Source organism: Eptesicus fuscus, chromosome 6, assembly GCF_027574615.1.
Source record: "Eptesicus fuscus isolate TK198812 chromosome 6, DD_ASM_mEF_20220401, whole genome shotgun sequence".
Taxonomy (NCBI): Eukaryota; Metazoa; Chordata; class Mammalia; order Chiroptera; family Vespertilionidae; genus Eptesicus; species Eptesicus fuscus.
This window is the reverse complement of record NC_072478.1, coordinates 57,788,814-57,816,807: the sequence shown is the minus strand read 5'-3', so window position 1 is coordinate 57,816,807 and position 27,994 is coordinate 57,788,814. Positions and strand designations below refer to the sequence as shown.

The 27,994-nt window shown below is 37.5% G+C and overlaps 1 protein-coding gene across 1 annotated transcript in view; it reads right to left on the bottom strand.

Annotated features, from left to right (window-relative positions):
• INPP4B (inositol polyphosphate-4-phosphatase type II B) overlaps positions 1–27,994 on the bottom strand; it is a 562,110-nt gene that overhangs the window by 43,982 nt on the left and 490,134 nt on the right. Inside the window, exons 19-24 of the mRNA XM_008143795.3 lie at positions 16,380–16,552; positions 14,807–14,930; positions 13,215–13,332; positions 9,912–10,052; positions 7,930–8,027; positions 2,848–2,960 (exon numbers count right to left, since the gene is read on the bottom strand). Of these exons, the coding sequence (XP_008142017.2) occupies positions 2,848–2,960; positions 7,930–8,027; positions 9,912–10,052; positions 13,215–13,332; positions 14,807–14,930; positions 16,380–16,552 (767 nt within the window). The remainder of the gene's footprint in view (positions 1–2,847; positions 2,961–7,929; positions 8,028–9,911; positions 10,053–13,214; positions 13,333–14,806; positions 14,931–16,379; positions 16,553–27,994) is intronic.

The window sequence follows — 27,994 nt, the reverse complement described above, 5'->3', positions numbered from 1 at the left end:
TAAGAATAAGAACACCACCCCCCCTCAAATAGCCACTGCTAATTGCACATCTACTGTGTACCAGATACCCTGCTAATACATTTCATATGGATTTGAAATTTAATTAACTGCACATGAACCCTGGAGGAAGGTATAATTATTCTCATTTTACAGGCGAGGACATCGAGGTTTGGGGAGGTTAAGTAACTTGTGTACAACACTGTCCAGCCAGGATGCTAATGCAAGTCTACCTAACTCTAAGAATCAAGTCTTTAATATCCATTCTATCCTGTTTTTATCTGTAATTCCTTCTTTTTGTGATTCTGACATAAATCAGGAGAAGCAATAATCTCTTTTCTCATCACCTCATGGTTAACAGGTGAATCATCCCATTCTTTTCCATATCCCTTGGTAGGACCCTGATACCAGATACCAACAATCAACTTTAGCATCAACATGTAGTTAAAATAAATCTCATGTGACATAATATAGGCCTGCTTTATTATCTGCCATCAAGGAGGCCTTAACAGTTGCCTGTTTTGAGAAGAGGATATAATAATACAGTTTATCAAGGTTTTATACCATATTTTAATGGTGATTCTTAGCCTAGGATTTACCAGTCCTTATTAGATCTTTGGTACTTTCTTATTATTTACAATAGAAGTGACTAGAGATATGTGAAAGCATGATTACACCACAGAATACTTTTCCATCTAGAGAATTCTATTTCATTCAAATAAATAGTATTTTTAAAAATTTAATATAAAATAACAAAGGTTGGGCTATATTCATGGTAATAAAATATAAACATTGCTATCTACTTATCAGATATGAATTTTTAAAATAATGAAAATTTCAAATACTATGTTATCACTATTATTTGTGACATCCTACAAAGGATACTGAGTGTTCTAAATTTAAAATTGAAAGGAAGCAGGGCTATTTCATCAGAGTAGACAGGCTGCATTTCTACTACAGTTTTCAACTATATGAGCTTAATTTAACACATATGATTGGCATTTGATCTTCAGATTCTCATCTTTTTTAAATAAAAATATTTTGGTCTTCAGATTCTCATTTTTATTTTTAAAAACTTAGTTAAGATAAAACCAGTAACTTTATCTTTTTCAATTAGAATGTTAAAGTTTATCAAAAGCAGTATTTTCATCAATAGATTTATAGAAGGGGGAAGGAAATAGAGGCAGAAGCAAAAGCTTTTTTTGAAAATGTCAAAAGGGATTTCTATATTTCTTCATTTTAAGAGAATTATCATGGGCCTTGGTGTACAGGATATTAAAACTGAAGTATCAGCCTACAGATATGCTATTAATAATAAAGTTAATATTCCCACAGAATGCTAACTTTACACACTGTGCATATGTGTATTCATCAAGGCAGGTATTTTCTCACAATGGGACTTTTCAAGTAAGCCACATTTGGCCAGTATATGCATTTTAGAACAATATTTAATAAATGAACAGAATTAATGGGAAAACCTTTTTATATATTCAAATGGGAAAGTACATATACTAAGAAAAAATATACATTTGTGTTTGCATGTGTGCATCCTTCACTTTCCTATTTATTTAACTGCATGGTATGTATATAATGACATGTATCTGTCCCCAAGACAGCCTTGGTAAATGATCAGACTTCCTTCAAGCTACCATGTTATTAGGGAAAGAGCAAAAATAACTTACAATCTGCCTTTGTGAACTTTTTTGTGAGAATTAACAACCATAGTAGTGTTTGAAGATATAAAGAGCAGCCACACTGGGGAAAGAACTATTAAAACAACCTTCCTGTAATGCACTATGGTGCTAAATGGGACCAGTGTAAATGAGCTGCCTGAAAGCCATGTTTCATATTGTTACCTTTGATGTTCCCTGGGGCTCCAAGGGGGCATGAAGGGAAACTAAAGCTGCTTTCCTCTGCCTTGCTCTTGGTAAATTATTTTATATCTCAACTTATGGTAAATTATCCATTCTTTTTCCACAGAAGAGAGGAAATAATATTGGATTATAATGTAAGCACTGACAGTAGGGGGGAAGGCTCTGTTTGAAACACTATTGTTAGTGAATGAATAGAGTATGCTAGCAGTTGGGTTAACCTAACTCCAAATTACAAGAGTAATGCTGAGAATAACTACAAACATGGAATTCATCATAGAGATCTCCAAGGTTTCCCTTTCCTAATGAAAAGATCCATTCCTTAGGGTCTGAATGTTTAGCAAAATTTGTTAGTTTATCCGAGCTATGCCTGAAATGGTTGCCAGATAATAACTTGCAAACCACAGGCAAGATTCTCTTGCTCACTCTTGTAGAAATCTGGGGTGGGAAAACAGGAAGATCTTCTACCCTGAGGGTGCCATTAACTGAGAAAGAAACATACCTTATATAGCTCATTACCCTGAGAGCAATCTGCCAGTAATACATTCTATGCCAATATCTAAATTAACAAACACATTTACAAACTCATTAATTGAACAATATGTCCAGGAGCCTTACTGAGGCTGTAAGTCAGATATCTGATAACTACATTCTGTTGAAATCATAAGTCTCTAGAGCGTGATATGGACTGCAACATGCAACATCAAGAAAATTAAAGACACTTCCTTTTAACCTCCAAGTGTCAAACATATCCAAGATTTGTGAGAAAAGCCAATGAGAAGGATTCTTTCTCATTGAGTTCATCTTCTTCCAATTTGTGTTCTAGTCTACTGATAGCACTATGACAAAGCTTTATCTCCTAGACAACAGAAGATGACATCTGGTAACTCAGAGTGCAAACGCTGGCCCCTATCTAGCAGACACCAGCTCGCTGGTCCTCATGGTGACAGCGAGTAAGGTCTGGCAGGACAGTGCTTACCGTTGCAGCCAGCCACATGATTTCTACATTCTTCCTCTTTTTGGCTTGGATATTTTGATGGAGATTTTCTAGTAATCCTTTTAAATCATTTTGTTCATGAAAATGTGAAATGTCTGAAAAAAATGAGAGGAAAAAGAAACAGTATTAAGCTGCTCACAAAATTTTCCTCAATATATTTGCAAATGCAATCTATAACAACAAATGTTATTTGGAGCAGACTATGTAAGGATAATCATACTTATTAATCCTCTAGTTTTATTCTTTACTTAACATGACTCAGTTTCTCTATTCTGTATAATTGTGTGTAATGTCAGCTAGTCTTATAATACTATTATATTAACAAGAAAAACATTCTTTTTTAAAAGAATTGACTTGAGAGAGATAAGAAGGGAGAGGGAGAGAGTGACACCAGTTGGAAATCAAACCCACCACCTCTTCGTGTATGGGATGAAGCTCCAACCAACTGAGCCACACTGACCAGGACAAGAAAAACATTCTTAATGATGATGAGTGCTTCAATCAAAGCATGGTATACATGGATATAACCTTCCATTTTTATTACTGAATAGCTAGTCTGAATCAAGAGACTATAATCGGAGTAAATATAAAAATTCTGCAAAACACTGATTTAAGACAACCTCATGTCAAGATACTTAGGTGATTTTTTTCACAAGGTTCACAGTCAGAGGCAGAGTCAAATAAAAAAAAAAAATAGTCTCCCAACTCCTATGCCAGTAATTAACTTTCCCCAAGTCTGTGCTAGTGTCTTCACAATTAACTTTTGGTTATTAAAAAGCAATCGTTTTAACACAATGGACCAGCTTCTTCAGAATTCTGAGACTCCAGAATAAAGCATAATGATTTTTCAAAATAATTTAGTTTCATTGTTGACATGGAGATTTTTTTAATCAGCCATTTTAAACCAACTATACTGCTCCTAAATATAAACCAAATGGCTATCCTTTGCCCATAAGGCTAGTGCTCTAGCATAGACAGACATGATGTAGCTTGTCATTTTACCCTCTCTCCCCATTGCATGCTTTTTAAAGGAATCATTTTGATGTGCTTACAGTTTTCAAGTCACTATTTCTATTTCTGTCATGACAAAACTTGCCTTATTCAGAGCACATCCCTATCAATCCAACACTTTACTTGCTGCCAAGTTTTTTCAACATGACAAAAATCTTGCAGGCCACAGATCTGGTTCCTGAAAGAAGTATCATAAGTAATGACTAGTTTGTAGATTAATAGATGAGCTTTCAAGATATAAAAAGAGCCTGATATAGCCACTGAAAACCATGGTATCCATAGAAAATGTATTAGTTTTAGACTGAAAACCAGTCTCCTCAAATGTAAATATAGCCAATAAATTTTGCTTTTTGCTACTCCCTCCTATATTCCTCTAACACCAAACTTAGAACAACTAATCTCTATGCCTATCTCCACAGGAGTATTCTCTATTCAAATGGGGTTGAAGAATGTAATACAAAAGGTGAAAGTACAAAAATATTCATTGCTTTATTGTTTAATATTTTAAAATATTTTAAATTTCAAAGAGAAAACAGTAAACTGTTATATAGTGCTGCAATGTAATATATAGGTAAAATAAATAAGTGCTCTATGTATCATCATGAATATATACAAAACGTGTTGAGTAAAAATTGCAAATTATAGCAGGATTCATATAAGATAACAGCAATAATATAAATGTGCAAAGCTGTACCATATTTTCTATGGTTACATACATTTGGAGTAAGAATGTGTATGAGAATGCAAAACACCAAATTCAGGGTATTGGTTTGCTCAGAGGCAGGAAGGTTAGAGATGGAAACCAAACAAGGCTTCTCCTTGAACTGAAATATTTCTTTCCTACAAAATCTGTGAGGCTGAAGGACGAGTTCCCTAGTGTTTGTTATTTGATGATCTGTTTTTTGTTTGATTGATTGAAACTTTCATAATTGTTTTTAAAGAAAGCACCCAGCCAAAATTTCAGGGAAGTGATTTCTAGTGCCAAATCTGCCCCAGCTTTGATGTGTGGTCTTGGGCAAGTTGCTTAATCCTCTGTCCCTATTTTCTCAACTGCAAAATAAGGACAAGAACCCTGTCAAGTTTCATTGACTTGCAGTGGAAAACAATTAATAAAAGTCTTGGCAGAAGAGGCTACATCATTAAATTCTGTGTCAACTCTGAAAAACAGAAGAAGACATTCATAGCTCTTAAAACAGTTCATAGCCTTGGATAGGATGCCAAGCTTCTCAGAATTTATCCAAAGTAGAAAACGTTCTCTTACACACATGCAGGTGCACACCATGATCATGATCAAGAATATTCACAAACCCAGTGATTGCCTCTCACTGCCTCCCAATGGAACAGACCAGCCAAGTATACATGCACTTTGGAGTACACCCTTTCTCCTTGTTTTGTCAAATAGGGCTTCTTCAACAAGAGTTCTGAATCGGACATTGACCTGAATCAAAGACAGGGTGTTGAGCAATGAACAGGAATAGGATTGTGAATTCTCAGCTGATCGAACCATAACACTAATGAGGCCAAGGCAAAAGCCTCATCCCCTCATTGTCAGATACTTTAAGTTGTCAGAGTCTGAGATGAAAAGGAAATGAATCCCAGCACCAGTTCTACTCTTTTCCCACTGCATAGCAGGCATAAAATCTACATGGGATCAATCACGTTCTCACTCTGAAGTCAATCGATAAAATCCCATCACCCTTGAAATCAGGACTAGTTCAGGGATGTGCATCTAAATCTAAGCCAGTCAGAACTTGACTCTGACCTGGGCAATTGTTTCAGGGGTATGCAAGTGATCTGTGGTGTTCCAGCTGAGTGAGGCTCAGGACCCTGTAAAATGCAAAGGGGAAGAGAAGCTCTTTGGTTGAGCATGGGAATAGTTCATGGCAGCCATCCTTGAGTCACAAAGGGACAGTGACAACACTAGGAGTAGCAGAGTAATGAAATGGGGTGAGGAAATTATTTTAATATTGCGGAGCCACTAAACCAATTACATATTGGGCAGGGATAGTTTACAATATTCAGGTCACAAAGGGCCCTCAGTGTTTTTCCTTCTTAGCTCACAGGGCCAGGCAGCCCTCCTTTATATGGCTGACACAGGACTCAACTAGTGGGAGCATTCCAATAGACCTGGATGACAATACCCTTCTCCTTTGTGTGGGAAAAGTACAAGAAATGGACATTATCAAGAGACAACAGAGTGGTCTGAGATGATAAACTAATACTTGCTTACTCCTCATTTAAAGGGTAGAGAAAGAAGCATTTCATCCAACCAAATCACTATCACATTTGCTCCAAATCATAGAGCAAATGTGATGGTGACTCTAAAACATAGAATACTAGTTTGTGTTAGTGATTTACAGAAGTGCTTTATTTTATTTTATTTTATTTTATTTTATTTTATTTTATTTGCTAACCCCAAATTTAGGTGTCTCAATGATCTAGGTGGGCATGGAAGGAGCCTCGAAAGGTTTCTGAGACCATGCAACCCAATGGGAATGTTAGAGCAAGAAGAGAGGGAAGCACTCATATCTGTCCCACCAGAGTCCCTGCAGTTGATCAAAGAGGCCAGGTAGGATGTGAAGGGAAGTAGATCCTGACGGTTTAGTGTGCCTTGGAGTCAAGGCAGAGAGAACAACTGTCTGAGAGCTACATCACTATTCAAAGATGTGGAAGGAGAAATCCACAGCACACAGTACCCAGACAGAGCAAACAGACCTCCCTGATGTCAATAGTTCCAGCACCAATTTCAGATATTTACTTCTTGATTCAGATGAAGACAGCAAGGATTTACATGAAATGGTTTTTCCATTCTTAGGATCTCCACACCTGGCTCAAATAAACCCCGTTTGCCATTAATTACTAATGCAAAATAGTTTTTTTTATATTATTAAGTTTTCAAGTAATTAACAAATTTGAACTTTATAAGTATGCTGGTTGCCAAAGAATTTCCCTGTAATAAATTTCACTTTGGCATTAAAATATTTTATATGAAATAAAATAAAACTGCAGGTGGAATTTTCTAACTATACATATACGCATGGATATACCTATGCCATTATGACATTTTAAGGCAAGAGTCACTGTGTTATGAAAAGATCTAAACACTTCACCACCTAAGATGGTTCAAGCTAAGTGTCAGAATAGAGATCAGTGAACAAAGTGCAAGTGATTCAGTGACAGGTGAACTTTTATTGCAGGCTTTGGTTAAAAATATGAAAATATTTCTACTTTATTAAAATCTAGTATCTTATCATTGAGAATACCTCAATATCTCAACATAATTATAATACTTATGAATGAACTCCAAAGACATTCTTGATTCTCTGACTTTGGACTGCTCAAATGCTATGTGTTTAATTTTGTGGGAAAAAAGAATCATGGAACTGAACAATGGAAAGAAAGAAAAGAAAAGAAAAGAAAAGAAAAGAAAAGAAAAGAAAGGAAGGAAGGAAGGAAGGAAGGAAGGAAGGAAGGAAGGAGAAAAGAAGAAAAAAGAAAGAAAAGAAAAGAAGAATCCACAAGTGTGAAATCTCTATAGGCTTAGATGCCTTAACAGTTTTTCACATAAATATTGCAGTAAGTACATGTGTTAAACTGGTTCCTTATTTTACATCATTTTATACCCCCTATAGAAGTTTTAGTCTATCTGATTTTCTCCTTGATATGCATGATACATCTGATGTGGCTTATAAATAAATAAAAAACCTAAACCTTTACTAAGTCTTTTACATGGTTAAAAATGACACAAAATTTCTATTGGACTCAACTGAGATTTCTAATGATAAGTTCCTTATTTTCACTTTTGGCATTGTCCAGTGTCACTGACAATGTCCTAGCATGACCAGCCAGACACATTCAAGAGAGCAATCAGGGCAACGAGGCAGGTGTGGACCATGCCACCTTGGCAATCAGCTAATTTGGTTCAGAAATCTCAAAATTGCTCTCACATCACAGCACATGCTTCTTTCTTCCATTGACCTCTATATCCGACCTCTTCTGAAGATTTGTAATCAAGCAATTATTACTGTTGTTTTCTATAACTCTCAGACTTACAATCAGGAGGCATCTTTTCCATAAATATCGTGTAATATTCTTTTAGAAGTTCAAAATTTTCCTGATTAATACTTTCTTGCAAAGAAACATCTCCAAACCTAAAAAGAGAAAAAAGAAAACAGTAATAAGTCGTAAAATAGCACCTGAAAGGAACACATTTTATCTTTCCTTTTTAAATAGATGGCTAAAGTTCCCTAAGGAGTCTCCTTTTTTTTTTTTTTTTTTTTTGAGAGAGAGAGAGAGAGAGAGAGAGAGAGAGAGAGAGAGAGAGAGAGAGAGAGGGAGAACAGAGAGAAACATTGATGTGAGAGCTTAACATTGATCAGGACCTCCTGCATGATCCCTACTGGGGATAGAACCCACACATGGGCATGAAATCGAACCAGCAATGTCACGGTACACGGGACAATGCCCAACCAACTGAGCCACACTGGCCAGGGCAGAAGTCTCCTTTTTTTCAGCAACGTTGCACAATGGTGATTTCAAACACATTCCAGTCACCACTGGCCCCGAGTCATTCCATCAATCCCTTTGACACACCAAAATATTCTCATAATCACCAAATATAAATTTGAATGAAATATCAAGTCTAAAACACCAGCCCTGTACTTGTACATAACTGATATTCACTTAGTGTTAGTCTCCCCACCTCTGCAGGACTGTATCTCTGAGCTATAGATAACTGTCTTCTCTCTCTCTCTCTCTCTTTTTTTTTTTAAATATATTTTATTGATTTTTTTACAAAGAGGAAGAGAGAGTTAGAAACATCGATGAGAGAGAAACATTGATCAGCTGCCTCCTGCACATCCCCTACTGCCTCCTGCACACCTCCTACTGTGGATGTGCCGGCAACCAAGGTACATGCCCCTGACCGGAATCGAACCCAGGACCCTTGAGTCCGCAGGCCGACGCTCTATCCACTGAGCCAAACCGGTTTCGGCTGTCTTCTCTCTTTTTATCTCTCCAATCTTCCTCTTCACCCATGAGACTTGAGGAGAGGTCCAGGAGTCCAGCACTGGACTCTGGGCTGCATACAGGCTTATACACACTGACAAGGGCACATGCAGAGCCCTCCAACCCGCCAGGGAGTAGTTCCGCCAGTATTTTTTTCTGTCCAAACCGTGAAGGCCTATACCTTCTGCCCTGGTGCTCCTCTGCCTCTTTCTCGAGATAAAACTTTCTACATGTATATCACAGATCTTGTGTTTTCAATAAGCATTTCCTAGGTTTAAATTAGGGTTGGGGCACCTTTTTTTCTGCCAAACGCCATTTAGATACTTATAACATCATTCAAGAGCCATATAAAAATCTCAACTTAAAAATTAGTCCACTATATTTGGTCAAACATTTAATGAACTCACCCCTAATGCCTTGGCAGTGCCCAACCAAATGATTTTACAGGCCTTCTATGGCCCATGGGCCAGAGATCCCCCACCCCTGGTTTAAACTAAAAACCTACTTGTCTCTCTGTAACAGAAACCGGACTCATACAGAGAACATACTGAGGTGCCAGCGGGAAGGGGGTGGGCAGACTGAGTAGAAAAGGTGAAGGGATTGAGAAGTACAGATTGGTAGTTACAACATAATCATGGAGATGGAAAGTACAGCATAGGGAATATAGTCAGTAATATTGTAACAACTTTGTATGGTGCCAGGTAGGTACTGGAAATATCAGGGCAAACGCTTTGTAAAATACATGATTGTCTTACCACTATACACTTGAAACTAATACCAAATAATATCTATACTAATAAAAGCCTAATATGCTAATTAGACTGGACATCCTTCCGGAAGACCTTCCGGACGAAGCTGCAGTGGCGGGGGCTGAGGCAGAGGCGGCCACCACCGCCACAGGCAGGGGTTGAGCCCTAGCACAAATTTCGTGCGTCGAGCCTCTAGTTTAATATAAACAATAATTGAAAATAAATTAAAAAAATAAATAGAAAGAAAACCTGAATATCAATTTTATACCTGAAGCTTACCTCTCAGCAAGAGTTTGCTGTTCATTGATTCCGACGTTAAAAAGTACAGGATGTACATGAAGTAACTGCCCTTCTTTAATCTGCAGAGGTAGAGCCTCAAACAGCCTGGCTGGAAGCTTCACCTCCACCACGTAATGCTCACTGAAGCAAGTGAAGGACAAACAGAGGAGGAAGCATTGCTTATTTCATTTGTTTTCGTGTTATTTTAGATTCATTAGAAACAATAAAACAGTTGGAATATAGCACTGATGTAGGTTTTTGGCTGCTATCTGCTTATTTTCTGTTATTAATTCATTCAATACTCGTTTCATTCACTTCGGTACTAAATTACTTGGCATAAAGGATTGTTTACATGTTTGATTTCTCTCCATTATTCCGAGTTCCTTTAGGAAAGGAAGAGTGTTTCAGTTCATTGTTGTATATCAGTGGTATGTGCATAAGAACCTCAATATTTGTTTTATTGATTTAGTTATTTTTAAAACCCAACCGATACCAAGAACAACAAAGTAATTCATGATAAATTTCTTAATATAGTGAATCTAAGAAGCCAAATAACTTATAACCTTCTTAACAATTATGACCTGATATTATTATTGATGAACCTCCCTCTTTGTGATGGCCTGATGCAAATGTAATAGTTTCATTATTTAAGGCTAACCACTGGGAGTTCCTTATCATTTTGCAACATTAGCATATCACAGGTGCATATTTTTGGAAACTGGAAATTTCCATTAAAAAAAATACTCCTAACAGACTGTCAAATCTCAGAGGGTGGGTGGTAAGAGATCAACCAAAGAACTTGTATGCATAGATGCATAACCCATGGATACAGACAATAGTGTGGTGAAGGCCTGGGGCAGAGGGCGGGGTGGGCTAGTAGGGGTCAATGGGGGAAAAAAGCAGACATATGTAATATTTTCAACAATAAACATTGAAAATAATAATAAAAAACAAAACAAAAAACTACTCGTAGTGTTTAGTGTTGAAAATTTAAATTAGGATTAATAAAATATGGTCACCATGAATATCTACTTGTATATTTTGAAACTGACATCTTGTGATGCAGTGTGAATTGAATATAGAAATATAGAGAGTTTCACCCAGAATTTAGGAAAATCCATGTGATTCCAGGACTATATAGACTGCTGGGATTATAATACATGTATTTGGAAAACAAGCACAGGACAATCAAAGAATCTCTTTGTGAAATCTCTGTAGTTTCTCCTATGCATGTGGTTAATCAATTGTCACAGCAACATTTTTGGAAAAGATTCTCCATTGATTTGTTTTGGCGCATTTGTTGAAATTGACTGACCCTAAAGGTAATACTTTATTTCTGGACTCTACATTCTGTTCCACTGATCTATATGTATATACTTATGCCAGTACTATATGGTCTTGATTATTATAGCTTTATAGTTAGTTTTGAAAACAGAAAGTATAAGTCCTCCAAGTTTGTTCTTCTTTTATAAAATTGTTTTTGGTTTTATGGGTTCTTTGTATTTTCATGTAAAGTTTAGAATTAGATTGCCAATTTCTGCAAAAAATACAACCGAGATTTCAATTTGTGGAGAATTGCCATCTAAACAATATAGAGAATTCTAATTTGTGAACATGGGCTGTCTTTCCACTTACTGAATCTTATTAATTTCTCTAAGCAATGTTTTGTGTGTTCTGTGTACAGTTCTTAGAGTACTTGGTTGAATTTAGTCCTATGTAATTATCCCTTTTTGATGCTATTGTGAATAAAATGACCTAAATCCCCACTGTTTCTGACAGTAGCTCAGAAACACTCTTTTCAGGAGTGTAGCTTTTTCTGCTTTCCAATCCAAATTGTCAGCCCCTCCTCTGGTAATGAAACTGCTGGTTTTCATGGGCTATATTCCTCTGCTAATGTTGTGCAAATAGAGCTGGGGTTGCCAGGAGCAACCTTGGCAAAAAGGCCACAGACTCCAACTGTCTTATCCCAAAGCTCACGAGTTTCCCATGAATGAATGCTTCTAAATCTGTGCGTGCATTACTCCCTTAGTCCCAAGAGGACCGTCTTAGACAATTCTGTCCTTTTGTAATGTTGCTTTCTGAAGAGAGGATCTGCCAAGCTGTGCACTTAGCCATGCTAGAAGTCCACGTCTGTAAGTAGACTTCTGAATTTAGATAGAGCCTGAAGAATCCCCTCAGAAACAGCATCCTGTACTCTGTCTATATAAGATGGCCTGGTAAGCTTCCCTCATACAAATTTTCCCTCATAAAAATATCTGTTTCTCCCTTTTAATAATAATCTTTATAGTATTATAGAGTGGTACTATTTTCCAGGTATGTGCATGAGCAATTTAACTCCTCTTTCTTACAATGAATGGTAAATTAAGCATTAGTTGGCACATAAAATATTTAGTTTTATGAGAATGTGCTGTTTCTTTATGTATAAGAAGTAGCCACCTTTCATTCAACCATCTCAAGTCCTCCATCACACAAAGTTATCATACGTTTACTAAAGTCAAGAAAACATGATCAGTTTGTACTTACTTAGTCTCCTCTTGCTCTCTCTCTAACATGAGCAGGACTCTCTCTATATATATAGTACCCTCATATTTATTCACTGTGCTCGGAAAATGTTTTCAAATTTCAAATATCCTCAGGAAACACTGAAAAGCGCTAACAGCAAAATGGTTAAAACTTGGAGGACTTCTGATTGAAATGATTTACCATAGGATATAATTTTTCTCTTGGAGCTCTATACTACACAGCATCATTTTCTTAATTATTTCTGATAATCTGCTATCATATGCTGACCTTCGAAGCTATTTATTTAAAGCCATTCTCAGAAATCTCAGTCTGGAAGTGAATTCTCAAAAATAATTAAGAAAAATGGTGGCATATGCCCCTGATATAGAAATACATCTTTTCTAAAATGTTGCTGCCTTTAACAGAATTTAATATGAAGTCATCTCAAGAATTATGATGCTATTAACCAAATGATTCTAGCAAAAGTAAAAATATCCAGAGCTTTACACTGGATAGTAATAAAGAGGAAAATCTCTTCATGCAAGCTGGTATTTTGAAGTCTTCATATTTCACAGAGAAGCAATGCCATACTCACCTCGCTACAGTACAATTTACAGTCAGGAGACTTCTAGGAGTTTTTAAAGATCTTCCCTTATCATGTCACCTACATTTATTTCTCACCAACAAGGAAAAGAGATAAAACAATTTCCAGAGCAAACCTTACTTCTCCTTGGCTCCTTCGTCAAGAGCCAATTCAAATATCTAACAAAGCTTGGTCTTTGGGAAATGGGCACCACTTACCGTCTCCCTGTTATAACTGGCAAGACATCATTGGATTTGGCTTCAATTATTTTAAATGCAACTTTCTTCAAATCCGAAATGCCAACAGCCATGTCCTCCAGCATTCCGATTTCATCACCTAAATCGGAGAAAAGAGCCTAGTTACAAGTGTACTATTTTTTAAAATATATTTTTATTGATTTCAGAGAGGAAGGGAGAGGAAGAGAGAAATAGAAACATCAATGATGAGAGGGAATCATTGATCGGCTTGCCTCCTGCATGCCCCCTACTAGGGATCGAACCTATAACCCAGGCTTGCGCCCTGACTGGGAATTGAACCGTGACCTTCTGGTTCATTGGTCGATGCTCAGCCACTGAGCCACACCAGCTGGGCACAAACACACTATTTGAAGAAAGTGTCCCCGAGTAGTCTACCTCACTGCTGGGATTTGTTCTAGCATTTTAGTAAAGGAGTTTCTGAATGCAGGGAATCCATTCTCAATGCTTTTCCTCAGAGGCTGAAGGTTTTCATCAGTGAAATAAGAGCCATGCCAACGGACTCCAGCAGTTCACGGGCCCTTCGAGGAAAGGAAGAAAGTACTCATTTGCTGGGAGGCAGCAGCGATGTTTTGACTGTTCTATGAAACAAAGTGTCCTGCAGATTCTTTCCACTGGCAGGACTGATACTTGATTTCTAGAAATAATGGAGATGGCTGAATTGAAGATCCTACCTAGGCTCATGCTAGTTTTATATCTCAATACACTGGCAAATAAAGCCTAAGAAGGAGGTAATCAAGTACCATTCTAATCAGCACTGCCCGACAGAAATAGAATGTGAGCCACATATATAATTTCCCATTTTCTGATAGAAAAAATTTTATTAACTTTTTATTTATTAATTTCAGAGAGAGAGGAAAAGAAAGGGACACTGAGAAAAACATCAATTTTTCGTTCCACTTATTTATGCATTCATTGGTTGATTCTTGTATGTGCTCTGACCTGGGATCAAACCACAACCTTGGCGTATTAGGAGGATGCTCTTCCAACTGAGCTGCCCAGCTAGGGCTCAGTGGTCATATTTTAAAAGATTAAAATAAAAAGGTTGAATTCATTTTAATAATATATTTTATTTTAACTCAATATCTCTAAACTATAATTCCATTGATGAATCAATATAACCAACATAAAATAATTAGTTATTAATGTAAAACTCTTTTTTTAACTAGTTGTTAAATCTGGTATACATGTCTTGTACATATTGATTTGAACTAGGTACATTTCAAGTGCTCAATAGCCATACATGGCTACAAATTGAACAGTGCAGTTCTAGGTATTAGAGGGTTGGACTTTAAAAATCCAGTTCTTTAAACTATGTTGGCAAAGTGCCTTTTCTATTAAAAAGCCAGATGGCTGCTTAGGTCTCCACTATGAAATAATTTATAATTCTATTTTCATAACATAATGGAAGGGAGTAGTTACAAAGTGAATGCAAAGAATGAAAAGTTACATTACTTCTGGAATTCTTGATGCAATACAGTTTTACTTGAATCCAAGGACCAAATATCCTATGAGTAGGAGTATGACTTTCACATGTACCAACCATCCATACTCACTGTATGTACTTAGCAGTCCTTCATATTGTACTATCAATCCCACCGTGTGAAGCTGCTGTAGGAATCCAGGGTCATGCAAACTTGTGTGTAATTTGATGATAAAACCACAGACCAATCCAGCAAGCTAAAAAAAAAAATCATTGAAGAAATTGATGGGGGTCAGCAAACTTTAATTTAAAAATATTGAAGACTTCTGAGGCATCAGAGATTTAATTAAAAAATTTCAAGTACGTATAACAAAACTCTATTTACATATCTATGTTAAAACCAGTTGGCAGTCTTTGATCAAGTAAGGCTTGGGGCAGGCAGCATTGTGAAAGGGGAAAGAGCATGGGCTCTGAGTCAGGTTGACATGACTACAAATCCTGTCTCTACCATTTCCAGCAGTAAAACAATAAAAGTTATTTAAAATGTACAGGTATTATTATTTTAAAAAATACTTTTTTGCACATACAGAATAGAAGACTACTCATTTCATAGAATCACTGAAAATACTCAGTGAGGAAATGTGTATCAGTCAGAGCACATAGCTCCATTTGTCACTGGAGCATCCATGACAGGGGCAGTTTGGTTAAAATATTCCATTGGCCTTAAATGTTTAGAAAGAGAGGCCTTCTGTCTCTCTCCCTCCCTGTGGCTGTCTATAAAACTCATGGGGTGGAGGCAGGAGGGGAGAAGGAAGGCCCCTCGCACAGCCACTGTAATGGAGGCCGGCCTTGGTGTCATGGAATCTGGTTGGGTGTAGGCAAAGGAGGTGCTCCTGTCAAACCTCCTGTTCAAGCCTCCCTGCTGGCCAATTTATTTTACAAACAAAAGAAGAGACCATAATGAGGCCCCATCCTGGAATCCATGAAGGAGCTGTATAAATAGTGGGTTGCAAACAGGCCCCTTTGCCAGTCCTAGTTGGCCACCTGCAGTGCAAGGCAACTATCCCTTTCCTTCCACTGTGCCCTGTACAGAGACCCCAAGGCATGATATGATGACAGCATGGGTGACCCTTTCCTTCACAGACTCTCTGCTCTGAAATTTCTACATCTACCTTTCAGAGACTTGGCCACCTCTGCAGAAATAAACACTAGGGTCTTATAAACTGTTTCTATGTACTTTTTGGTTCATATCTCTATATATAAAAGCCTAGGTGACTGGCTGACCAGCCGGTAGCTATGATGCACAATGACCACCAATGCACAGGCATGGAAACATGGAACAGACTGATGAATCTCAGAGGGAAGAGGGAGGGGGAGGGCAGGAAGAAATTAACCAAAGATCTTATATGCATACTAGAGGCCCGGTGCATGGATTCGTGCACTGGTTGGGTCCCTTGGACTGGCCTGCAGGGATCAGGCCGAAACCAGCTCTCCGACATCCCCCAAGGGGTCCCGGATTGAAAGAGAGCGCAGGCCAGGCCAAGGAACCCCACTGGTGCATGGATTCATGCACCAGGCCTCTAGTTATGAATAAGAAAAACTGGGTACCAAAACTACTAGGAAAGAATCCCTTTAAAAATAAAACTGCCCAGGGGAGACCCCTGTCTTCACCAATGATAGCAGCGAACAACACAAGGGGCACCTACTGCTTGGCTGAAGACGATGTCCCTTCTCAGAGTCAGCATCAGACACTGGGGCAAGCTGTAGGCCAGTTCCTGAAGGAGCACGAAGGTCAGGGATTGCTTGGCTCGGTTCACCACTTCCCCCATGCAGTCCTTCAGGGTAAGGATGAGGGGGTACAACTGTTCATACCAGTCCTCTGGGAGGGGATAAAAGGGCGTAAAAACAGTGGGATAAGTGACGGAAGGTTTTGCAAGATAGAATCAATTTGTTGTTTTTCTCAGTCAAGTTATACATATTATTAAAGATTCACAAAGCTTAGATTTGAAGATTGAAATATCTCCTCTGAACACCAGATGAACAGTCTCAGTGAACTGAACAACACGTTTCCTAAAACTTGTCCTATTTCATCTCAGTGGCTCTGCAAATGTTATTTCTACCTGGAACACCTTTCTTCTACTTCCCTTGCTGACAAACACTTTATCCTACCTGTAGGCTCAATTCAGGATTTCTCTCTTACAGGATTTCCCCTAACTAGCATAAGTAACATAATCCATTTACCAAAGTTTGAGTTGAGTTCCACTTCTTTTCCTGACCATAGCAACTTTCTGTCACTGTTCTAGAACTATCTATGTACTATGCTTAACAAGAAAGGGAGCTCACTGAGGACAAGGGATTGATTTTTTAATTACCAAATCTCCAGAACTTAGTATAGTGTCTAGCATATAACAGGTATTCAATCAGTTTTCATTGAATGTTAAAAAAATATGTAACAAAAGCCTTTTAAGATAATGACAAGCATGAGAAAATCACATACTTGACAGTTTTTGGAATTTGAGCAGATTGCTCTTTAAACCAAGATACAAAATTGGAACCCTCTGTACTTTTCGTGTGCCTAGATTTTGAATGTGTTTATATTATAAAATTATGACTTTGGCATGTGACATAGATATGATTTTCAATGTGTTAGAAGGCCTAACAAATGTAAAAAATTACAAATTCTGGGCTGTGTGACAGTCTATTAAAATATAAATAAATTGCCCTAGCTGGTTTGGCTCAGTGGATAGAGTGTCGACCTGGGGACTAAAGGGTCCCAGGTTTGATTCTGGCCAAGGGCACATGCCCAGGTTGCAGGCTCAATGCCCCTCCCCCCCCCAGTAGGGGATGTGCAGGAGGCAGCCAATCAATGATTCTCTCTCATCATTGATGTTTCTATCTCTCTATCTCTTTCCCTTCCTCTCTGAAATATATATATATGTGTGTGTGTGAAATATAATATATATATATATAGTATGACAGATATGATTTAAAGAAATGAGTGTATGTTGAAAAATTAATTATGAATCAGGATCTGAAATGATATGAATTTCTCAGCATGGAAGTGTAAGTTTCACCATAATTAATGTCAGTGGTCAATAGCAGTTAAGACCTTGGGAGAGTTATAGGGAATGAGAAAAAAAATCATAATCACTATTGTCCCATGTCTACTGTCACTTATTTATGTTGTGGTGTAATACACTAAATGAAATAAACCAAAATGGTTGGAAATGTAATTAATGACCTCAACTTAATAAAAATATATGCTCTTGTAAATGCTTATGTGATGCTATGACAAAAGTACATTAGGAACATTGGGAGTTATTTAAAATATTGTACAATCAGTGTTATGCTCTGAATAAAAACACTAGAGAAAGGGGAACTCAATGAAAGCCTAATAAATCTGTAATCATTTAATAAAGGACTCACTTTTGGGCAGACCAGGATAAAATATGAAAAATGGTTCAATTTAAACAAGCTTGGTTATCTATTGATTCCTATGTGATTACTACACATAAAAAAGCAAATGGACAACATCACTTAGTTTCAGAATAAAAGACACCAAGAAGGAATACTCTATATTCCCATTTTTTTCATATTTATATTCTTTTCTCTCCTATTCTGTCTCCCACTCTTTTATTTAATAATTGTTCTCAATATGAGTGTATAGACTAAAACATGCACAGACACACAGACACACACACACACACAATAAAACAAATATTTCAATAAATTGACTCCAATGTAAATCTTAAAAGATAACAATAGACCAATACTTTGTGCTTAGGTCTGTAAAGATCAGTTTCTATTAAAGAATGCTCAACCACAAACTAAAGCTCAAGCAGCAGGTGGCGCTGCTTCCTCAGGCTGAAGCAGGACCACTTTGTCACTCCATTCAAGCAGCTGATTTAAACTTCTTTACACACACACGTGGTTCCCAAGCGGAACCATGTATGTTGTGTAGGCACCTTGAATCATGCTCTCCTGTGTCAAGTGGTCACAAACTTGGTCATAGAATTTGAGCAGATTTCTCCGTCCTAGTGAAATCATCTAAAATTTACTTGTTCTACCTTTTCCCCTTGTTAGATACCAAGTGACAGCTCAAGTTAAACATGGCCGTTGGGTTTTCTTTTTGAAGGTCTTTAAAAGAGAAATCATCACAGATTTCTCCATTAGCATCAGGATAATTTTTAAATTCATTTCTAAATCTGTTCTCACATTTATTTGATCAGTTGAGTCTTAATCATAAATTGCAATCAGATAGTAAAAAAAAAAAAAAAAAAGTCTGATTTCTAGTCCCACTAGAATAAAAGTGAAAACCTGGACTATAGAAAGAGAAATATGCTGTTATTCTAAACCTAAGAGCATTGTTAAATACTTGTCTGTTACACAGTATTCCAGTATCTCCATTTACGATAATTATATTTTAGGAAAATTTAAGGAAAATGACAGTATAGGAAAACATTAATTATGAATGAGAAAATTATAAGTTTTTCAGCAAGGTAGGATGTCTTAAGGATAGTAGTCAGTTTCTTTTGGAGAAGCATATGAGAGCTAAAAATAGGTGTGTTTTTTCCCTAGAAAAGAAACAAAGTTCAGCATCTAAAGAAAAACTGCACTGGCAAATGCAAATTGCAATGACTCTGGGTTTGTTTCCTGTTGCTATCCACTCAGTGTGACTCTCCAGTTCTGAAATAAACACAACGTGGTATGTCAGGCCAAAGAAAAGCCCCGGTCAGGTCATAAATGGCCTTTTTGCTCCAATGAGCAGCCAAATCACCCTCACAAAGAAACAGCAAATGCTTTACTTCTCTCCTGAAAATTATTTTTTTGGGGGGAAAAGAGAAACACTGCAGCTGTTGACAGTCCTGACACTGTTGTCATTTCCCCCTTACCTTCCTGTCTCTCCACACATCACAACTGACATGGTGTTTATATTGTCCTCATGATAAAGCCATGTCCTAATAGGGATGAAGGTGGTGTTCATTCTGCCCTATTTAGTCAAAGTAGGAAATCCTGAAATGCACAAGTCCATGCTTCTGAGCTTAGTTTCATCAAGTTTCAAGTAAGATTTTACACACACACACACACACACACACACACACACACACACACGCACGCACGCCCCACAATTTTGTCACTCCACCAACACCTCTCCAGGAGCTGATTGATCCATCTGGCATCTAAGTGCCCATCTTTCTGATTCTATCACTGGGCTCTTTTCAGTGACAGAGGAAAATACAAAAAAAGCACATTTTCGTGTCTGTATAAAAACTCACAAACTCCTTAACCCTGACAGCAACAGGCAGAGTCTTTGCTCAGGAAAACAAAAAGTGAGTGGCTTCGCTGAGCTTTTCCTTGAGCTTTGTGAAGTGTGCTGGAAGCTGGCCAAGTGGAGCTTGTTTTCCAGCCTTTGTTTCTATAACGTAGCCAAGTGGAGCTTACTGAAGGATTCAGAGAACAACTGCGGCGCCCCTCACCTCCTCCACACACCATCTATTTCCCGCACAGGATGCTCCTGTCCTCTGAGCTCAACGGCACTTACGGTACTCAGGAGAAAAATTAAAAGAGCCAAATACCAACCAACTGGAGCAGGGCATAATGCTTTCCTTCCAATTCCTGAGCCATTTTCTTCTCAGGTGCTTGGTCTTCTTTGCTCATTTAAAATAATTAACTTCAGACAAGCCTGTAGCCACTGTTGTTTTTGTTATCACAACTTTTCAGACAGAGAGGGGGAAAAAAAAGAGAAGCTAAAAAATTGCATGCCCGTTAATCTTTATGAGAAGAGATCAGAAATGAGTCCAGCTTTGAGGTTTCACCTGAGTTAAGAAGAGGATGAACCGTGATGCCTGGCGATCAGAGTGGCCTTTAAGGAGGGTGATAAAATTTCCAAGGTTGTGAGAAGAAGAGACCAAACCCACAGCCAACAGGGCTTTTCTATAATGCCCAGAACTCAGGCTACACGGAACAATGCTGGTGGGTACCGCCCTCAGAGAAGGCCCTGTCTTTCAGGCATGAATTTACAACATGAACATCACAACTAGAGGGGTCAATTAATGCTAAGGCTTCCTCTCCTGATACCTTATAGCTAAACTTCTTTGTATGAGAATAATATAACATGGCCAACTTTGGTCATGGAACCTGCTCATACAAGGCCTCCAGTATCCGGGCATATCCCGGGGTTACGGAGCACAGAAACAAGGTTAACCCAGAGAATAGGGGAAGGAAAGCACCTGCTGAGGCTTAATGCCTAGAATATCTTCCCTGGTCACTCAGAATATCCTCCTCTAAGTCTCCCTACCCCTTGCCCATCTTCATCGACCATCTCCTGGCTTTGGTCCAGGATAATTAAAAATACATCTGCATATATCTTTTGTTAACAAATGCTAACCTATCTTCCATATGTCACTTTTTCTCCCCCTTTTTCACTGCCACCACGAGAAATACACTCCTTTGTTAGACAAATAGGACCTCCTAGCTATGAGGTCCTATAGGTGATACTAATACTTATAACTCATGGCCTCTGCCCTCAAGGAGGTTAGAATGGAAGGTAAGAGGTATAAAATAATACCTACAATATCAGCAAGTTTGGTTAGTGCTATAAGAGATGGGGCCGTGACAAAACACATTGAGAAGAGTGAAGAGAGAAGAGAGTACATCTCTGGTGAGAAGATTGTATGTTTTCCTTGTGTCTTTTGCTGAACACTTTAAGAATGTTCTCGGTGAAGGGAGTTCAGGGAAGCTGATGGCCTACAGGTAGTGAGCACCTGAAAGTGAGGCTTTGTAGGAACAGAGTGTGGAGGGGCGCCTGGTTTGATGATGCCAAATGCCATAAACAAGTGCCATAAACTGAATGGAAGGGCCATAAGGGCGAGAGCAGGGCGGTAGAAAGAGGCTGAAATGACTCAAGAACTTGGAAAAGGATGAATAAAGTGAAAGTAAATGTTGAGTCTCAAGCTCTGAGATAAGAAAACAAACAAACAAACAAACAGGAAACCACAACAATGGAAAGCTAGGTGGGCAGTCGCCATAGCAGGGATATGGAATGAGGTAAGTAGGGGTGGGAGAGAAGGAGGAAGGTACAGAGTATATATGAGCAGAAGAGCCAAAAGCTAAAATGCAAGACCAAATCTGCAAATAATGGGTCTCATGTAGGGAGACAAGCTTTATTGTAACCCTGGAGTTATGCTGTGCCTTCCCTTACCTCTACCTCAGGGCAGTCTTAAGGTGCCAAGGGTAGTCACACAATGGACATACATGTATCTAAAATGTACTCCTCGTTGTGTCCACTGAACTATGACCCAAGGTAAATGACTGATCTGGGCACCTTCCGGATGTATAAAAGTATGAGTGTACTATTCAACTGGAGACAGACTGCTATAAGAAAAATAAAGGCAACCTTTCCTCATGTCAAAGAAACCTTGTTTGTTTAAACCCTGCCAGCCTGAGAAAACAGTGTCATAAAACTTTCCGGTCTTACTCTTAGAAAAATAGCAGAGGAAATGCATCAACTGATATCCTGGCTAAATTTCTCATTTCGAAGCACAAAGTTGAAAGCTTTAAGTAAATTCTGCTAAGACAGTTTCCAGGAACTAAATCCATTAATTAAACAAGCTCTGTATTTGGTATAGCACCACGGTGGAATGGGGGGTTATGCTGGACTTGGAAGAGTCACCCAGTCACAAGCGTTGGGCATATTTTGCCTTTCAGCCTTAATAAAAGCGGTACCCTCAGGACTCTGCCACTAGAGTGGGCATTACAGGACACAGGTGACTTCAATTCTACTTCTTTGCCCATTAAATGTGTACATTACTCCTATAAGTGTTGAAAGAATTAAATAATACAGGTAATCTTTTTTTTAAGGTATTTTTATTGATTTCAGAGAGGAAGGGAGAGGGAGAGATAGAAACATCAATGTTGAGAGAGAATCATTGATCGACTGCCTCCTGCATGCCCCCTACTGGGGATCGACCCACAACCCAGTCATGTGCCCTTGACCAGAATCGAACCCTGGACCCTTCAGTCCACAGGTCTACACTCTATCCACTGAGCCAAACCGGCTAGGGCCAGGCAATATTTTTAAAGCAACCCCCAAAATGTTAGCTATATCTTAAAAAAAACAACCAACAATCATAAAGTAATTTACATGTCACACACTGTCTCCCAACCTATTTGCATTTGTTTCTTATGCTCATCCTTCTCTCCTATTTCTTTTTTGGTTTGAGAAGAATTTATTTTATTATTATTATTATTATTATTATTATTATTAATCATTATTGTTTAAAGTATTACATATATCCCTCTTTTCCCCCACATGGACCTCTTCTAGCCTGCCCCTTCTCTCCTATTTCTGAGAGAAATCCCATAAACTCCTGTAGCTAGAAACTTCAATTTGTATACCAGATCTCATCTCCTCTCCTCTACTTAGGAGTGTCACTCAAGCAATTCTCTCCCTTTTCTCCTACATTGTCAATATTTCCTTTGTTACTGGATCATTCCCATGACCACACAAACATGCTGTTACCTCCTCATCTTTAAAAAATAACCCTCTCTTGATTCTCATCTCCTCTAAAACTGCCATCTTATTTCTATGCTTCCTTTTACAGTGAACCTCATCAAGAGTTGTCTACACATGCTGTCTGCACTTCCTTTTCTTCTTCTTGCTCAATCCACTCTACTTGGGTGTAAACTCTTTCTACTCTAATGAAGTTACTCTTGTCACTGTCACCAGTGACTTCCACACTGTTCAATCCAAAGTCATTTCTCAGTCTTTGTTTCACTTGATCTATCAGCAGCATTAGGCATGTCAATCATTTCCTTATGAAATTCTTTCTAATCCTGGATTTCAGAATGTCATACTCCCTTGGTATCCTCCTACCTTACTGACCATGCCTTATCCAACTTTGTTGCTGGTTCCTCCACTTCTTTTTGTGCTAATAAAATTGGGATGTTTCTAGTTGTGATCTGTAGAACATTTCCCATTCTCTGAAAAATTTAATCCTTTGTTGGACATTATTCAGCTTCATGCTTTAAGTAGGATGGCAATTTTCAAATTTATAACTTTAACCTGAACCTCTCCCCTGAATTCCAGATTCTTACATCTAACAGCATACTTGACATTGCCATGTAAATGTAACATGTTCCAAATGTGTTCCTACTCCTGACCACAAAACCTGTTCCTTTCTAATGAGTACATGGCCACCCTACTCCTCCAGTTTTGCTAACGCTAAAAATTGTTAAATCATTCTTGAGTCCTCCTTTCCTCTCCTTTTCCCATTCAAACCATCAGAAAATTCTGTTAGCATTACTTTCAAAATATGTACAGGATCCAAATACTTTTCATTACCTCCACTGCCATCTTCTTAGTCTGAGCCACCATGATAACTCCTATAGATAATTATTACATTTGCTCTCTAACTGGTCTATACTTGGTTATACCTTTCCATCTATAGTCCAATATCAACATAACAGCTTAGGTGTTAAAATTATATCAAATAAGGTTAATTCTCTGCTCAAAACTCTCCAATTGCTTCTCTTTTTTTTCTCAGAGAAAAGACAACGTCAATACAAAGGACCTACATGATCTTTCCCCGAAGTTATCTCTTTGAATTCATCTTCTCCTCTCCTTCACTTTATTAAAATCAAACAAGCTTCCTTGTTACTTCATGATCATGGTAGGCAAATATCTGCCTCGGGACTTGTGTACTAACTGTCTTCTATACCCAGTATAGCCTTCCCTCCATATACACATGGCTCACTTCCTTATCCCCTGTGTCTTTGCTCAAAAAGGAGCTTCTCAATGAAGCTTACATTGACTAGCCCACTAAACCTCAATCCCTGCCCCCCAACAATAGTCTAAGCCCTCTTACTCCACTCTATATTTTTTTCCACAGCATTTGTCATCATTAACATATTATGTAATGTCCTTATTTCTTATATTATTTTTTTAAATGTCTCTCTGCTGCAAGGAGATACACTTTAGGAGGGCAGGTGTTTTATCTGTCTTGTTCATTGTTGTATCCACAGTGTCTGGAATAGTGCCTGACTCACAGTAGGTGTTCAATTAAAATATGTTAAATGCCTGAAAGGAAAGAAAAAAGTCACTTTAAATAATGTGGCATCTTTATTATCATAAAACTTTAGAACTAGAAGCAGTTTTAAAATTTTGCAGATGATATTTATTTTACCAACAAATGGAGGTCCAGAGAATTTAAGTGATCTGCCAAAGGTCATGTAGCCAAATAAGTAAATTGTGGACTCGCCAAGTATCTTGGCTCTGAGCCAAGTGTTTTGTTACATCATAGTTCATTGCACAATTTTAAGGGAAACATTATTTTTCTGATAAGAGCAGACATTAAAATATGTCATCATATAAATTATTATTGGAATTCTAAGTTTATAATAAAGATATCCATGGTCACTTTTGCTTATTTTTTTTTTACCAAGGTTTTTTAAAACGTGTAAATGTATTTTAAAAGTTGTTTTACCTGCTGTTCAATGAGTTCTAAAGGATCTGGTTCATTCATATTTATTCCTCATGAAATTCTAAATATTCATGTGTAGAAATTAATGGAACTCAAAAATATTAATATTTAAGCCCTTTTATGAAAATGATACTCTGTGCTTGAATCTTTGCACTTTACAAAATAAAACAGATTTGTTATATGTATGAAATAATTGCTAATTTGAGTATAAGTTCTGGAATATAATGATTTTCATGCTGGTATGCATACATATGCAAACATGTTAAAGATATTCACTTAACAATATCAAGAAAATGTGCTAAATTCAAATAAATCATGGAGATATAGTGTACAGTACAGGAAATATATTTAATAATATTGTAATCTATATATATAAAAGGCTAATATGCAAAGTGTTCCCTCAGGAGTTGGACCTGAGACCGGGAGTTTGATCGCTCGCTATGACATGTGCTGACCACCAGGACGTGGCGTGGAATGAAGGAAGGCCCTGGCCGGCAGCTGGCAGCTGGGGAAGGAAGGCCCCAGCCAGCAACAGGAAGGCCCCAATTGGCCCTGATTGCCAGCCAGGCCTAGGGACCCTACCTGTGCACGAATTTCATGCACTGGGCCCTAGTATTGTAATAACTGTGTGGTGACAGATGATTATTAGACTTAGTACGGTGAGCACATCATAAAGTATATAAATGTGGAATCACTATGTCATACACCTGAAAGTAATATAATTTTGTACCCCAGCTATACTTGAATTAAAAAATAATCTGCCAAATCATACGTTGTCAGGGCTTATAGCTGGGTACATTAGGAAAAAGGATTCAATGACATATGGTATTTGGTCTTTCCACGGGGCATTTCTTGATATCTTTTTTGAAGACAAAAAAAAAAAATACAGGACATGCAATAAGATGAATGGATACACAGATGGTTGTACACACATTCCCAAAGAGCAGTGATTAATCAGTGTATTTCAATGCATACAGTTTTTCTAGTGATGTTCCTCAAAGAGCTGTTTTTATCTCTGTTTTCTCATCATTTTTATCCATTACTTCTGTGAATGGACAGAAAATATTTATAAAATGTGAATAAAATAAACCTAGGTAGGACAGTAGATGTGATGAATGAAAGAAATAGATATTTATTAGAGTGTACTGAAAAGTGTATTATGCTGCCGTCATGGGTTTAGAGATCAATCTTTTCAGTAGAATTGAGATAGACTGTGTCTTAATCTCCTTGTGCCCCTAATATTTCACAATTTCTAACACACAGGGTGCTTAAATATTACTTGAATCTGGAGAAGCCCGAGAGATAGGTCAAATTTATCAAGATTTATGGATATCAGTGGACTTCATAGTAAAATGTGGTGATAAAACTAGCTAATGTGAGTAAAGATATAATTAATAGAATTGTATCCAAAAGGAAGGAGGTGGTGCTCCTGTGTCACTCTGTGTTCCATGCTCCTGCTTTGAAAAATGACCCCAAAAGTGGCAATTTAAAAATGGACATGATGATCGCTTTATGATATGTTATGTGATAATGTGGAAAAGGGAAGTAAATTTGTCCTGTTTGGTGCAGAGGATTAGATCTGGGCCAGTGGATAAAATGAAAGGAAACACATTTCAATCAACATCTGGAATCTGCCACTTAAGAAATAAAATAAAAATGGTTTTCTACCAGTGGAGATGTGTATCACAGGTTAGGTGAGAATTGGCAGAGACACTGTAGGTAAGCTTCTTAGCATAATTTAGAAGGTTTAATTACAGAATCTTTTTTAAAAAAATATATTTTTATTGATTTATGAGAGGAAGGGAGAGGGATAGAGATAGAAACATCAGTGATGAGAGAGAATCATTGATTGGCTGCTTCCTGTATACCCACTACTGGGGACTGAGCCCACAAGCTGGGCATGTGACCTGTCTGGGAATAGAACTGTGACCTGCTGGTTCATAGGTCAATATTCAACCACAAAGCCACACTAGCAGAGCTAATTATAGAATCTTTAAGGGCACACCATAGTCTAAGATTCTGGTATTTTCTGATTTTTATCCTTGAGTCCTTACTTTATTATGAAATTGAAGTCATGTGGTATTATGCATAGAGTAGATGCTTATAAGCATGTTTAAGTGTATAAAAAATAAAAGGACCATCTTGTTAATAAAGAAAACATGTAAATACATATGACTATGAATGTTGGTACCAGTTTCTCTATTATTTGTGTTGAGAACAAGAGAGAAGCTTTTACTTCTTTCAGCACTATTGGCATTAATACTGAAAAGAAATGTATGAAGCGAGTAAGACATATGGTAAAATCCTGGACCTAAAACAATTGAAAACCCTTCAAAACCACAGATTTAAAACACTATTAAGTACCCTGTAAAAGGAAAATCTAAAACTTGAAAAGAAAATTGCAGGTTAGAGAGGATCTAAAACATGGTTAAAGGTAGCAACAATTCAGAATACCATGACCATGTTAGATTTACACTAGCAAAACCAACACAAATTATAGCTAAAATGTAAAAATAAAGGCTGGTGATGATGAAAGAAAAACTGACTGTCAAAGGGGTGACTTACCCTATGAGATTTCAAAATGTATACCAAATAAAACATAAGTTAACAGAAGAAAAATTCCAGAAATTGAGTAAAAATGTTTGCTGAACTTAATATATAAAGAAGAAAAACAACAACAAAACAAAACCTACACATGAGGAAACAAATCACTAATAAATGATGTAACAAATGCCCATCAGTATGTACCATATCATACATTCTAATAAATTCTAGATCATTCAGATCATTCACTGACTCTACATCAATTAATTGTAAGAAAAATGAATTAAATGACTTTT